This window comes from Dromaius novaehollandiae, chromosome 1 (genome assembly GCF_036370855.1).
Source record: "Dromaius novaehollandiae isolate bDroNov1 chromosome 1, bDroNov1.hap1, whole genome shotgun sequence".
Taxonomy (NCBI): Eukaryota; Metazoa; Chordata; class Aves; order Casuariiformes; family Dromaiidae; genus Dromaius; species Dromaius novaehollandiae.
Window position 1 is genome coordinate 133,163,322 of NC_088098.1, and position 15,866 is coordinate 133,179,187.

The window sequence follows — 15,866 nt, forward strand, 5'->3', positions numbered from 1 at the left end:
GATGGAACCATTTTACAATGGAACTCATTACCTACCTAGAAAACTGAACACAAGACACATCACAGCTTCCCTCCCAAATGAGGGCAGCCGAGAAAGCCTTTATTCTTAGGCACAGTGTCCTGACTTCTGAAAGGCGGGTAAGGGAGCAGCTTCCCGAATCTGATGATCTCCCTGTTATAAAAATCCCTTGAAGGTAAAGTCTAACAATACCAGTGCCTGAGGCATTTTGAAGAGCTATTTAACATTTCACAGACCTCTGTGATTAGTATGGTACTGGAGGAAGTAAAAGTGCTACTAAAACTTCTGAGCCCGGGTAGCTCAGCCTTACAGGCTGAGGGCTCTGCGCTGCAGTCGCAGCCCACAGCCTGTCTTGCTGTAGCTTCCTGCATCCTCCCAGCTACTCCAGCAACTTTCCTCTCCATGCCTTGGGCGTGCGCGAATACAAGACTTGGAGAAGCTCACATCCAGCCAAGCCAAATGGCTGGTCAGAGCCACGAGCAATCAAGGGGAGGTCAAAGTCCCACACAGGGTAAAGAACTGTGCACTGAACCTACATTTGGATTAACTAAGATACAGCTGTAACACCTAAAAAGCTGACAAACAGAGAGAAAGACCAACAGCAATTAAATATCAAAGTTGAACAGAAGAGCAAGAGGAATTAGGTGCCTAATTGTCATCTGTGCTATTGCAAATTATCATCTCTACTCCACAGCACATTTTTTTGAATAACCATTTGAATTTAGGATTAGTGAATCACACTCTAAACTTATTCTGCTGCAGATAGATTTGAAACCTGCTTTTTAAATGGTCCCCTGGGCAGCAAATAATGTCCAGTAAAAAACTTCTCCACGTAGGAGAATGACTGGCAAACCAGAACATACATACAAAAAAGCATTGTGAGTTTGTACACTCACAGTAGTTGATACATATGGATCCAAATGAAACTACCTATTAAATGACTTAAAGCTGTGACACAGTGAAATAACCTGATACCTAGTATGAAGAGGGGTACTGTATAAGTCTTTTTGGTGGAGAGCAAGTCTCTCCTTTAGTGGCCAGTAAAAAAAGAAGAGGACTGAAAGGAAGGCTTTGATTCAACCTCCCAAGCAGCCGCAGCTGGGACGGCTGGCAGGGTTATTTGATCTTGCCTGTCCCTTCAGCGCCACTCACAGCAGTGAACATGCAGCTGGTTTCAAGATTGCACCAGGGTATAAATTAAGGCTTGTCAGGAACTCAGCCATTCAGTTCTCCTACAAGGATAGCAAAGCTGCAAAAGAAGATTAGGATGGAGGGTTTGAGGTGCGAGCAGTTTAAGCAGGCCCACTAAATCGGCCTCAGGTATTAAGTCAGAGCCGGGTGGCTATTCTCACCTTCCTGCGTGCTGCAGAACTGAAGCTGGTCCTCTGTGTCCAGACCTAAATCTAAGAGAAAGAACTTGTGGGCCTGGGTTTTCCCGGAAATCAGGTGCATACGAGAATAGAAGGAGACAAGCACACTACACCTTCTTAAACAGCGATTAGTCTGACTTCTGCCTGGAAAGAGATAGTGGCCCTTGGAATTGGCTTCGTGGGGCAGGAAAGTAGGATAATATTGGAGCTTTCTGTTTATGCATAGTCTAGTACCGTCTCTATCGATCTCCATATTTAAAACAAGGAATTGCAGATATATTGGAAAGAAAGAGAGAATTCAAGTAGATAACTGGCTGTGCCCTCATAGACTCCCCCTCCAAATAGAAAAGGGATTACCTCACACCTCAATACATATTACTGTTCAGCTAGGGTGCTGCTCTCTCTTCATAGTTGTTCCTCTACAGCTGGTAATTTTACTTGGTAAAACAACAAGAACACAAAGTTAAAGCTCAAAATGTCTTTCAGGCAGACTTTTAGGGGTCATTGATGTGGGACTTCTTGGCCCTTTGAAAGAATTAAGCTGCCTTTTAGCATACCAGCACTTTTGCATTGCATTTCAGCCACAAAAGCTTCAGATTCATCCCAGGTCCTGTGAGTCTGTGAATGTATGTCCATCCATCTTTCTGTCTCCCTCCTTCTATTTTGAGCGTGATATTTGTCACAAATGCTTTGATGTCATGCAACCATCCTGGCCTTATGGAGTTGTGACGGAGTCTGAAAAATGACAGCTGCAAGATCAGCGTTAAATACAATTTCCTTTCTCTTCACCTGTTTTCTGCTATCTGTTTGCATGGTGCTCAGGTTATTAATGGAACTGACATCCCTGTACAACTGAGTGAGCAGTAGCAGCAGCCAGATAACAAGGGAGAAGCTGACAGCAGTGATCTAACCCCAGAGATAAGAGATAAGCAAACATGCCATGGCTATTACTTTTAGCTCTGGCCACAGGAGAAGAACATCTCCTGTGGCTGCCGAACAGCAAAGTCCAGTACTCCTGAGGGGGTTAAATTAAATTTGGGATGTGAGAGAGATTATTATTTGAGTTCAAAAATTAAAAAGTCTGTAATGAGAAATAAGCAGTTGACTCAAAAAAAAAAGTGTTGTTGATCTGATGGAAAGTGAAGATTTATTTTTAATCAAGGAAAAGCATGGAACACTTTCTTACTAAAAGGAAATAATCTTTCATTCTCTTTATCTTCCAGCTGAAAATTGTTGCCCTTAACACTGGCATTTTCCAAACAGATATCTCAGGGAAGGCATGGGAGTGTTGGCCTCAATGTCCTGGGCCAAATTTCCAAAGTAGGTAAGTACAGCAAACTTTAAATTCCCTACATGATTTCTAACCTACACAGCATATACTTCCCTTTTTGCTTCCTGTCAGTCTGTCCCCTTCTGTTCACCTATTCACGCACTCTGTAGGATAAAGATGAGTTACACTATGAAGATAAGCTCCTGGTGATACATTTAATGCCCAAGAGAACTGTAGACCTGTAGGAAACCAGTTAAAATGTGGCTGCCTCTTCTGAACTCCAACCCATGTTTCAACCATATCAGGAGACTTGGCTCATTGATCCCTGCAGTGAGGCTGTTACAATACAGGCAGTATCTTAATCTTTAATTTTTACATCAAAGCACTACCCCAGAAAAGGACTACACTAATTTCAGAAAGTTCACTTCCATAGAAAGAAAAGTATTGCTCAGGTTCGCTCGGCATAGAACAGAAGTACACTTTCCAGTTTGAAAATGACAAAGTTGTTGCAAGACGATCCGAATACAACTTTCTCTCTATAATGAAAACATTAACTTTCGAGATAAGCACTCACTCCCATTGGCTTTTGAACACGAATAAAGTGCCTAAATGCAGTGCAATGAAAGCCTTTGGAAATTTCTCCCTCTTCTCCTAGATTTTCTGAAGCAAGTCTGGCAGATTCTACTAATGCTCTGATGCAGTCTTATACTTTGTGAAGTTGTCTGGCATGTTTGGAACAAAGATATTAAGTCATCTCAAAAAAAAAAAAAAAAAAAGGTGTCTGGGATATTCTGTTTGAAATTCCATCTCCGCTCCTTATGAAGTATCATTCTTTCAGCCTTATGCTGGCCTTCCTTCCAGAAAAATTATTTTGCATAGGATGGGTTGACAGACCCCAGGAGGCACAAAAAGCATTTTTCTTATTGCTGAGCACCCAGTGACCATTCTCAAGACTAGATGCTTTGTCATATCTGTGCAAAATTAGCATGGCATTAAGCAAGATTAATTTCAGCTCCTGAAGCTGTGGTGTCTGGCCTTTTTGGCTGGGTGTGCCTCAATTTTAATGAAAAACTATACTTTACAACTCTATCTAGTGCATGTCGTGAGCAGTCTATTTGAATATATGCAATAGATTCCATACTGCCTGGGCATATTGCAGTGTCAGTCAGGGTTATAAATACACATGAGTGGGCATGACAGAAGAACAGAAAACAAAGATTCTCTGTTTTTCCCACTACAAGAACTTAGGAGGAGTGGAAGAAATTTTCCAGACAAACAAAAGGAGATATTTTCTCACATGAAGCACAGTTAGTGGAACTCATTGCCAGGGGAAGCTGTGGATAATAAAAATTGACACAGGTTCAGAAAAGACAAACTCAGGGCTGAAAAATCCTAATAAATTCAAAGATATCACTTGTAGATCAGGAAGCAACTGAGCTGCAGATTGTCAGAGGCCAGGGGAGGATAGGAGGAAAGTATCACTTTATGCTTCTCTTGTCCTTATGTTCATCTCTGAACATCTGCTACTGTTTGGCCACCGTCCGAGCCAGACATCGGGCCTCTGGTCCAAGCAGCATGGCTGTCATGTTCTTGGTGAAATCACCCAGCCGTGAAGAGAGAGGGACCACAGAGAGCTGGGAAAGATGGCAGGGACTCAGCTAATTGACTGGAGGGCTGCATACGACCAGTAAATTCCAGGTTCAGAAGTGAATGGCCTCAGTGGGATAACCCACGGACACGTATCTCATTTTAAGTACCTGTATTTTGTTAAATTGGGGTTTTTACAGATGGCTCTTGAATTCCTAAGGGCTAGTGGCTTAAATTGCACTGTACTGTCCGGGAAAGTTTACTGTAGCTCTCTGAAGTCACAGAACAAACCCCTTAGGCTAAACAAAGATACCTAACACTGCCTGAGAGAGAGAGACATAGCTAAGCATTATCCTTGTATTTTTCTGTGGTTCTGTTGCCTCAGTCTTCAGACTTGGAGAGATGAGAAGAGAACAAATGTTGCGTATACAACTTCCTTAGAGAGAAATAAAGCCAAGCAGCAGGCAAGTTCAGTAGGCAAAAAATGATTGTACAGTGACCTTGGGATTTGTGCTCCATGACCTAAAGAGGTTAATAATGTTACAGAAAAATCTTATTACAGAAAAACAAGCTTTTTTTGGCTTGTCATCCATGCTTTAAAAATAGTATTGCAGACCAACAAAATAAATTCCTACGATAAAGGCTATTTTACAGGAGATTTGCAAACTTCTGGAAAAAAAGGCTTTTTTTTCTAGGCATCTTTTGTGTAGAAGTCTCTTTTTCAAGCCTCTAGTTAAACCCAAGCACAAAGGGCATTTTAGGAAGGAAAAAAGTGATTAAGAAAGTAATGGCTCCTGCCCAGGAAATGGAATAATTTTACATCTCAGTGATGATCTTCCACTGAATTATCTTTTGAAGAACAGCAGCAATAAATTAGCCTTTTAAAGATGAGAGCCCTGATCACACTAGTCATGTCAATGGAGTTTCAGCTGTGGATTCCCCTTTTCCCTGTGGCCCACCACTACAAAACACAGCTGCCAATATAATTTGTGTGCCTCTGCAGTCTGCACCTTCATTGTGAAGAAAACAAAGGCCTCCCCTCTTTTCCTCCTCTCCTCATCTGTCAGCCTTTGCAATGGCTGCAAGGTGACTCAGAGCTTGCCCAGTGCAAGAGCAACCGCTGAGAGCATCTTTTTGCGTGGCTTATATAACTTACATAGCACATACTTGAAGATTATTGCCAGAGACACCCTTGCAGCTGCACTCAGTTGAATTATCTTTTCTTTAAACAAAGGAAAAATTTAATGACCCTTATAAAAGAGAGATGTTAAAAGAGCAAGAATAGGACTTTTTTTTTTTTTAATCAGAGATCTCCATTGAAAATTCAGGAGGTTAACAGGCACAGTTTAAACAAGTTTCTGATTATAGTCAAATACAGAGTAAAAAAATGTAAGACTTGCACAGAGAAGAGAAGGAAGGACAGGGCAGAAAACAGCACATCATAGCACAGTGCCGAATTCTGGTCTCCGAATCAAAGCTTCTTTGGAAGCAGCATGAGCTCCATCCAGAGAACTAGGTGAGAACTGCACAATAAAACAGGCTAGATCACCTAAGTCTGTTAAAATCTCTCTTTGCAAATGGCTTTCAGATGATCTCATTTAAAATGGTGCTTCTATCATGGGAAGGGAAGAGAAGAATAGATGGGGATAAGAGAGGAGAAAATTATTAGATGTTATCTTATTATATTGTCTTATTACAGAGGGAAAGACAAACCTTAACTCCTAAGTGTACGAGGACTAAAAGAATGATTTTTAGAGATGAAGGCTATAAGAAAATTGTTCCCTGCGTCACATGGAATAGTACTGGTTGATTTGATCCTCTTAATGCGGTTTGGGCTCATCATATTAGAGGAACTGAACAAGTAGCACTGGGTGTCCCCTCTGAGTAACTTAAAACAATATAATTAACACAGTGAGTCACAGACTGAGAAATGTTTCAGTGTTTAGAAGGAGGTGACAGGCTGCTTAAAGCAAAACCCAAGTATCGATTCTACCCGAAGGCCTTTTGTAAGTCCTCCAGAAAAGTCGATGGTCCCTTTGCAAAGCATCAGGCTGACAGCAAGGAATATAAGGCTGGCCTGGGTCAAGTGCACAGGAGAGGGTGGAGACCAGCCAAGCAGCAGGCAGCAGAAAACATGTGAAACAGTGAGTATCCTTATCATGGACAGGATTTGCAGTTATTCTCTTTAAAGCCACCCAAGTCATTTACAGTACAGCATTGTCATCCAAAGGGAATCACCTTGAGGAACAGAAGAGACATGTGAGATGAGATGTTTCACTAGGAGGGTTTTCCATGCTCACAGTAAAGACATTCAGGTCCTGCAGTGATCTTATTCCTCTTTCAGGAAATGGGTGAAAAGTTTGCTCATGACCCAAACATGCCCTAGGTTAAAGAAAGAGCTAATGACAAAATAAACTGATCACATGAAGCAGGACCAGTAAACAAAAGAACAATTTCTACAGTCCCTTTCTTTCCAGAGCATTCTGCAAATTCAAGAAAGCAGTAAGATTAAAAATATCGAGAAAAAGATAAGCATATGAATCTCAGCCATTTTCATGCAACATGCAGTTCTGCTGTAGCACTTTAGGCTGCAACTCAACCCTACATTGTTAGAAGACACAATGAGCCTGAAAGGATAGTTATTGGAAGGTATTTCTGGCCCCAGCTCTGACATTAGGCCCAGCGTCTCCAGGCTGTTTTCTGCTTCAGTTTCTCATCCATAAACCGGGAATGAGGCCTAGCCTCCTTCAACAAGGACCTTTCACAGCTACTGATGAAAACACAATAAAAACCCAAACATTCTTTACCCAACAATTCACTTTCTTTACTTAACTAATAATAATAAAGTATGTGGCATCTTGAGTTCTAGTAATAGAACAAGCAGAAGATAATCACACAGGACTGAAATTTGTTCCCAAGAAGAATATTTTAATAAAAAAATTCCATGGAGGTTTATTAGCCACAGAAAACTGGAACACTTTTTTTATGTGGTGTTGGGCTCAACCCAGTAATAATTGGCTAAAATGTTATAGTTTGCTGATACAGAAGCTCAAACTAGAGGGTCCTTTCTGGCCTTTCATCTGAAAGAAGGTACCTGCAGCATCCCACTGCCCTCTGTCATAAAGCTGGGTGCTATTTGGATAGTGCTCCGAAACAAAGGGTAAATCTGAAAAGTCCCCCAGCACCATACACTTTAACCCCCAGTCTGGAAATCTACCCAAATGCCTCTCTAGACTATTGCCTTCCAGTAAAGTAGCAATTTCCATGAGTCTAAATTTAAACTTACAATCTGTAGTCCTAAATAATCCTAGCCAATGTGCCTTGCTTTCAGTGTATCTTTTGGGGAAGGAAGCCAATCTTTTCTCATAAAGTACCTGAATCCTTTTGTCGTTGATGCCCAGAGTACACAAAGCACTAGTTTAAAATAAATTATTCTTCCATGGAGTAATTCTGATTATGAAAAAAAAAAGCACAATGAAATATGCGCTGAGAATCATTAATTAGAAATGTTTGTACCATATGTCAGTTAGAGTTTAAAGCACAGTTTTGGTTTCTTACTTTCACCATAATATTTTATGGCATATATCATACATACCTTCTTGCCTCTAACATAAGACATTAGCTATGCCAGCATGTGGAGATGCTATTTCTCTCTAATAAAAAGTATTCTGCAAGAATGCTCTGTTACTGCATAATTGTTACTGCACTAAGTCATTATGTAACACTCGCTTGTGTCTTATAAGCCTAATCCTGTTTCTATTTCAGAAAACTAGAAAATTTTCTTCAAATCGGTGAGAATGGATTTAAACCATTTGCTATTCATAGCACTATGGCATGTAGCAGTATTTTTATTGTACAGCTCAAATCTAGTTTGTCATGCACTATTTGGCCCAGATTCACCCCATTACCTTCAGAAACTTAACTGAGATGCCTAAATTGGAAGCAAAATACCATAAGTTTTCTAAACAAGTCAACAGAGGGAGACAGGTATCTCCATCCACAATAGATCTAACTTGCATTCCGGACACCGCTTTCTCTAAGAAGGGAAAGGGAGAGCCTTTTAGGGAGTTTATTAATTTCTAGCAGTGCTTGTGTTGCTTCTCTGCTGGAAGGCAGATATCAGAGCTTGAACAAGATGATTAAGCAGATTGTTTGCTAGAAAAACAACATCTGACTTGTATATACCTTTACAGGTATATTGTTATTAAAGAAATAAATACAAAATCCTCCTTCCCTTAGTCTGCATCTAATTTCTCAAATACCTAAAATAAAGATCATTATATTTCTAAGGGTTTCTTTTAGGGAACAAAAAAGCATCACAGTCAGTAAGAAATAATAACTGCAGTCCATTTGCCATGAGGTTAGCAAGAAAAACTGCATCATACTATCCTTTGCCTACTTTAGAGCTTGGTGGTCCATTCACCCAGCTCTATTTCATTTGCAATTCTGTGAAGGGCACACTGTATAAAATTTGAACAGGCAATATGCGTAATTTAAGACTTTCAAATAATAAAATGTCTCAACAGCCTTTTCTCCAGAATTATCAAAAAAGCTTTGAAGTCCATGTTTGTTTTTAAATCGAAACACTGCTATTTTTATTCAAACACAGCAAGTAGGAACAGTTCAGCATACCACTTTGTTCACAGAGAGTATTCAGTGATATCCCATTGCCTCAACAAATGCAAAAAGAGTCCTATGCATTTCCCTTCACTCTTCTCTGTTCATGCCTCTCCAGACTGCTGCTCTAGGGGCACGTTTGCATTTCGATGAGCTCCCTTTCCATGTATCACATGACATAAAGGTGGGAAAAGACTGAAAAGGATCTGGGAGATTTGAGTTCCTCCTGTCTTTGCCTTTACCCCCACATTTTATTGTTACTCCATCTGAAAGCTATCTGCCGTCACTGACTGTAACACTTTGTAACTGGCATCAATCTGTCAAGACATGGCTGCTCACCTCCCTCCAGGAAGCTGGCTTTCAGGATGGGCTTCCCATGGCAACATCAGCAAAGGTACCAGATATGGACTCTTCCTATATCCCTTTCTAGGCTGGAGCCTCCATCTCTACACCAAACACCCTGAACTCTCACAGATGTTTTAGACACTTTTATTTTGTAGCTTGGTGGCACAGCTGACACCTCAATCACAGACGTGGACCTTATTAAGAAAGGCACTGTAGAGGCAAATCTGAAATCAGCTCACAGTCTACATCAGCCAGCGCCAGACTGGGAAAGATGGAGGAAAGGGAGGGAGAACAAGTAACAAAAATAACTTCAGGCAGAAGTAGGAGCTCAGATTGCTTGGTTTCTAGCAAAACAGAAGAGGCAACTGTCCCTTCACGAATAAAACAATGGATAAATATTTGGAACTGCAAATGTGGTCCATGACATTCTGTTTTCATTCAAGTCAAATCATAATTTGCACTGTGTTCACTGTGACAAGATTTTACCCACCGTTTATATTTATTACCTTTTCATATGCTTTCCTTTTTGTTTCAGAGTCCATCCAGTCGTTTTCCTTTTCCAACATGTCAATAAAAGCCCAGCGAATTCCTTCAGTTAACTCCTCCATCTGCAAAACACATAGCAACCCCTTCCCAGTAAAGTAAGTTATGGCAGAATGATTAGAAGAAAAGTTTCAGTGCATGCAGGAGTGATGAATATGGTAAGACCATGAACGATTCCAGATCTGACACTAAGTCCTCTTCCTTCCTGAAGGTTGGTTTCTTTTCTTTCTCCAGTCCTCAGATACTTCTTGCCAAGACAAGTTTCTTTTAATTTTCTTTTCTTTCAGTTGTACCACACAACCTATTCATCGCTGATCCTTTTATGTCACAGTTGTGAGAATGTCTTTCTTGCAATCATAATAAATACTGACAGAATCAGTGATTTGGGGAGAGTTTTGACACTTTACTTGTAGATCAGTAACCCATACAGAAGAAGGAGACATCTGCAAGGTATTTACACAAGAAAAGCCTTTTCTGTATAGAGCATCTGTAGCCTTGTTTGGTTCAAATCATTCTGAGACACTCATTAATACTGCCAAAGAGGACTGAATTTGGGCTGACAGTATCATGATCCAAATACAAAACAGCATTCAAATATTCACCCAGTAAGCTCTATTTGTGAAGTATTCCTGTAATTTACTTATTGAGGGGATGGAGGCCACAGCTCAGAACACCCAGCAGCCTTGGTTGTTTTGGGGCTCTTGAACCACCAGTGATAATTTGCAACTGTGCAAAGCTCAGAAAACTCACAGCCTTTTTGCTATACTAAACCACAAGCATGCCAAAAGCCAAAAAACCACCAAAAAAGAAGAAAGCTCTGAAATGTCAGAGAACAAATCTCATGGCTAAGAGAATCATCACACCGGTCTAAAGAGCAGAAATGTCCTCAGGCCTATGCATCTGTCTGGTGGCACAGATCAAAGGTATATGGAGTCAGTTGTTTCTGTTTTTATCAATAGATGATCCTCATGACACAGATACCCACTACAAATACTGTGAGAGGGAAGCAGTTCAGGGGGATCCAGCAGTTGCTGAAGTCCTTCACCATGGACAGAACCAGAGCTGAGATAGCACACAGCATGATAGACAGTCATTTTGTAAAGGCTTACTGGATCTTTGTGTTATTAGTTATGTTACATTTTTTAAAAAAATGTCAAGTACCAAAAATTATATAATCTTAATCTGTAGATCTAGTATCTCTGAAATGTCAGTAATGGTGGAGGCTAAGCCCTGGAAAGCAATGCTACCTTCAGCTAAACTGTCATTTATGTATGTTTCAATCTGGAACTGTTCTTTATTTGTGGTGAAGCCAGACAAAACATAGCAAATCTCTTTTGATTATTCATTTTTTCTACCTTTTTCAAAAAATGTTTTCTCATTTTTAGAGACAATATGGGACAACTGGAACAGTTTTAGCATTAAATATGACTAAACAATCAACATTCACAGTGAACTGCGTCCCAGGGAATAGGAAAACTTAAAGATATTGATGACAGAGCACTGACTCAATTACCTTAGTGCACTAATGAGGTGAACTCCCTGTGTTTGGAGGTTACAAGTTCAAACTCAAGCTCTGCAGCTGGGCCCTGGTGTACACTTAGGCTTTATGCACCAGCTGTGGCTGCAGGAGGCTGGAGGAGAAACCTATTCCTGATATCAAAGTTATTACGGGAAATGCTCAGGCGTAGCTGTAAGAAACACTGCAGGCACTGTAGGTTAGAAACAGTGCTATATTTACACACAAATAATGTCTTTCTTGATAAAAAGGAAGAGAGAAGTAGCCAAGGTATGAAAAGTTGGTGACAAAACTGGGGAGGGGGGGGAAGGGGGGGAACGACATGCACTAACCATAACTAAGGATTTGCTTATCATAGACAGCTACATTCCATGAGCCAGTAAAAAATGTACAAATCAGAGCATTTTTTTCAAATGCTTCCTTAGCATTTAAGAAAGGGAAATAGAACTGAAAACCTGTGAAACAAAAATGATAATAACAAAAGTTATTAACTTGAAAAACACACTTCTAAAAGGATTGCAAAAAATTTCACCTGCATCTAATTTTCATCTCCATGGACAGTTCATTGTAAGTCTGAATTTCGTGATCTGTACTATAAATTTTATACCCATTGCTTGCTATGGATGCCACTGTGAATTCACACTCCACAGTTTTTCAAAGATTTGATCTGAAAGGAATTTGCATCCTAAGAGATATTTTCATTAGGTCATATTTCAACAGAAAACCACTCTCTACTTCTCTCTGCTTCCCTTAATATTCCCTCACATATATACACATGAAAAAATGTTTGTCCCTCAATAAAGGGTACATTTCTTATAGTCCTCTCCCCATCCTGCACAGAGGTCACACTATTTAATATGCCAGAAATGTCTTTGCCAGTGAATTGGCAAATAGCACATTACAAATGCCATAAAGAATCAGGGAACTGAAAAGCTGGATCTCAGAGATGAAAGGAATCTAACAAAAGAAATGCAAACCTGAGAGGGAAACACGTAGCATAAAGACTTTGCAAAAATCAAATCAGCATGTTAGTCTGTCTAAAAGGGAGTTCTGCTTTTGAGAGTCATCAACAACTATCTCTAGATAAGACTGAGGAAATGGTCAAAGTAGTCAGACAAACTAAAGCTAGTGAGCCAGGGCCGTGCAGGACTATCAGAGAGCTGTCTCTTCCAAGGCAGGATGCTTTTTCACATGTTTCCTAAATGGTTGTGCCTCTCCTGCACTAAGAACCAAGTTCAATATATTAGTCAATTTTAAACTGATCACTGTTGGGAAATCAATAGCTGGAAAAGCTGATATTGAAAAATCCTATGAGAAAAATATGGACGAGAAATAAGTCATAACTGACTGTGAAGGGCAATTAATCATTTGAAAACATTATTAAGGGAAGTGATAACATAGCAATGCTTGAAGTTTTACCGTGAGGATAAATGTCTAGCTAAAAGCGAAACTCTGGACTCAGCAGTGTGGAAGAATACTTTCCTTCACTGCTGAGTGAAAAAGTCCTAAAACATAAATATAAATGCTCAGTGTATGGCTCTAGGCCTCCCTTAATTTGGGGAAGACATCATACACAGTTTTCTTGTTTTGACTACATAAGCAGTGTAGTCAGTTTTAAGAGGGTGGGTCCTGAAGCAGAGAAATTTTGACTGCAGTTTACTTACTCAGTAAACACACGAAGTCCACAGAACTCTCTGATTCTAAATTACACTAATTATACTAAACTTTTCTCATGACTACCTCTGTTCCTGCACAGTCTGACCACCATCATTTGTCATTATGTTTGCAAATTAGTGGTGAAAATTCAACCCAGTTTTGGTTTGGCTACCTCTGGACATTGTCCAGAGGACCCCCTGTGGAAAGGATGGGCTGTGCCCAGATGGAGAGAAAGTTGACAGTTCTTGACATTTATTCAGTTTTCTCCTTGACTAGGATGACTCACCATTTCTTTCTTGTCTTCTTGAAAATGGGCATTCACAAACATCTTGCCCACAACATAAGGGAGTGCACTTTCAACAAGGTCCACACATTTATCCCACTGAGGCAGTAAAGTTGTGGTTCCATGGATTACCTGTTGGCAGGGGCATGTAACAGGTCATATCATATTGGTTAGGGAGAGCAAGTCTATGTATACACAGTATAGTCTAAAGCATGTTTGTCAGACAGCTGTCAAAAAGAAACAATAGCAATGGTATTTTACAGTTATTTCTATTTTCATCAACTGCTAAGACAAATCTTTAAGACCCCAGAGTTAAAAACATTCAAACTTTTTAGAAACAATACAGCAGTAATGACTTAGGAAGACTAGACTTAGAGACTTACTAATAAAAAGACCTTCACAAGTGCTAACTTTAGACTACTCTTGGTAGTGTCTCTGCAATCAGTGGAGAGATACTGACTCCTCTAGATAATCTCTGAACCAAGATGTCTCCTGCGAAAGCTTCTCTTTCTCCATTGACAAGGGGAGAAGTCTAGGGAGATGAGTCTCATGAAAATTAAGTCAGTCCATATGAAACACCTTCTATAGAGCTGTCCTGAACTTATCTACACTATTTAATCATATCTAAACCTTGGGAGGTAGGTGACAACACCTTTTTGCCATTTTGCCAAGTCAGATAGAATATTTTCAGGAGAAGGCAGGTTTGAATCATCAAGATCACTGAATACATGTTTCTCCCCAGAAAATCACCATCCATGTTATGGCATAAAGATAGTGCTAGAAAAGCCTGTGTATTTTACCACCCACATTGTAAAGGAATGGTGGTCAAATAGACACTTCCAGGTTGTGATGTTGTCCCTGCACTACCATATATGAGCTTCCAAAGAAAAATCATCGAGAAGGGTCAATGCACAAATAAACATGTTAAAGCAGAGCTTAAGCATGTTGCTTTTCACTTTTCATTTTTGATGAGAAGAATGTTGCTACTGGGAACTCCTACCAGTTAACTTTATACTTTATTGTCGAGGTAGGAGTTAGGAGTTCATTTATAAAAAAACAAAAAAGTACACATAACACAAAATGCAAGATGGGTCCATGTAAGCAAGTAGCAAACTTAGTGCTGACTTCAGAATTTATCCCACCCTCCCCCCTTTTTATTTTCTTCAGGTGGATCCTGAGACCAACCTTAGGTTCCTGCTAAGCATTTCCACCTAGAATAAGAGAGATCTCAGCCCAGTGAGTTAATACGGTCTGCTATGTGAAAAGCTGTCAATACTAGACCAGGCCAGGTAGGATAGGATTTCGGCCTCTCACAGATTATACAGGCCTCTTAAGCACTGACCTAGCAGTTACAGAGCTTTTCCTTTGCCTCAGTCTTCTCTCCCTTTGAACCAAAGATTAATCTTCTGGCAAAACTAAAGGTTTTGGATTTGTTTTTTCCCCCAGCGGGAGAAGATTTCACTGGAAAATTCCAGACTAGCTCAACCCTCAGCTACTGAAGGTCAGATATTTTGGTAGTTCAAAGATTGATTTTCTCCATCATATTGTCTGTTATTAAGCTCAATCAATGACTCATACCAGCGAACTGCATTTACAAATGCTTTTATTAATACTGGACGTGCTCTAATAGATTTTCAATGACGGAACACTGCTTTTATAAGAAAGCCACATTAGGCAAACCAATACATAATAATAGTTTCCTAAACAGAACCAAATATGAAAATAATCTCCTTTTCCAAATCCTTCTACCCTTAGAGAGAGAGAGCGCGCTGTGATATATATATATATATATATATCAATCAATATATCACAGCACTCAAAAAAACATAACCAAGAAAATTTCTCTCCAGAGTCCAAACAAAACCACAATGGAGCTTTTTTCCTGATGCAGGGGAGCGAGGGTAGTCATAACATTAGTCATTAAAGCTTGAAATTCCTTCCAAAAGCTCTGACTATGCATCAGGCACAGAAAGAGTCAGGAGACAGAGCTGACTTTTAGAGTGTGACATATTATTATTACAACATAATAATTATTATTATTATGAGGGAGGTTTGACCATAAAGAGGGCAGAAATATGACACAGGCTAGGCAACCAATAAAATTAGAGCTGAGAAGAATAGATTAAATCTTTCAGCTGGTTTATTGCTATTTATATTACAACAGCCAACTAGAACTCCCTCAAAATCCTCCTCCTAATATTAATGGTCCACTCTAAAATGCAGTACTCCAGGTAGTAATAGTGACTATAAATAGCAGCTTTCGAGCCCTCCCAGTCAATTCAGAGCTCCACAATACAATTAACTGATCTTCCCAAGAGCTGCTGCACATTTGCTAGAACTCAAATAGCCAACACAGAGGAGCTGCTGATTTGACAGTCAAGGCACCTTCTCTAGAGTCAGCAGGTTTGTCCTATTTCTCAACCTGAAGTTTCTGAAAGTTTTGTTATTTCTTTTTCCCCTCTCTTTGCAAAATGACAGCTAGTTTAAGTGTCTTGATGCCAAGATTTTTACACTTCAGACGTAAAAGCCAATGATAGAAAATGAGAACATGGTGAAAAAAATAGTACACTTATGACATGTGAGGCTCACTGAAGTAATGAATGAACAAATAAAATATATCCTTCACTTTAAGGGTCACTGATTCAGTCTTGTGGACATGCC

General features: G+C 39.8%; 1 protein-coding gene across 2 annotated transcripts in view; it reads right to left on the reverse strand.

Annotated features, from left to right (window-relative positions):
• Window positions 1-15,866, reverse strand: part of PHEX (phosphate regulating endopeptidase X-linked) — a 106,865-nt gene that overhangs the window by 50,358 nt on the left and 40,641 nt on the right. For both annotated transcript variants that reach the window (XR_010385380.1, XM_026120672.2), the window contains exons 11-12: window positions 13,209-13,337; window positions 9,714-9,815 (exon numbers count right to left, since the gene is read on the reverse strand). Coding sequence is in view for 1 of the 2 variants with exons in the window: in XM_026120672.2 (XP_025976457.2) it covers window positions 9,714-9,815; window positions 13,209-13,337 (231 nt within the window). In the remaining variant the exon portion in view is untranslated. The remainder of the gene's footprint in view (window positions 1-9,713; window positions 9,816-13,208; window positions 13,338-15,866) is intronic.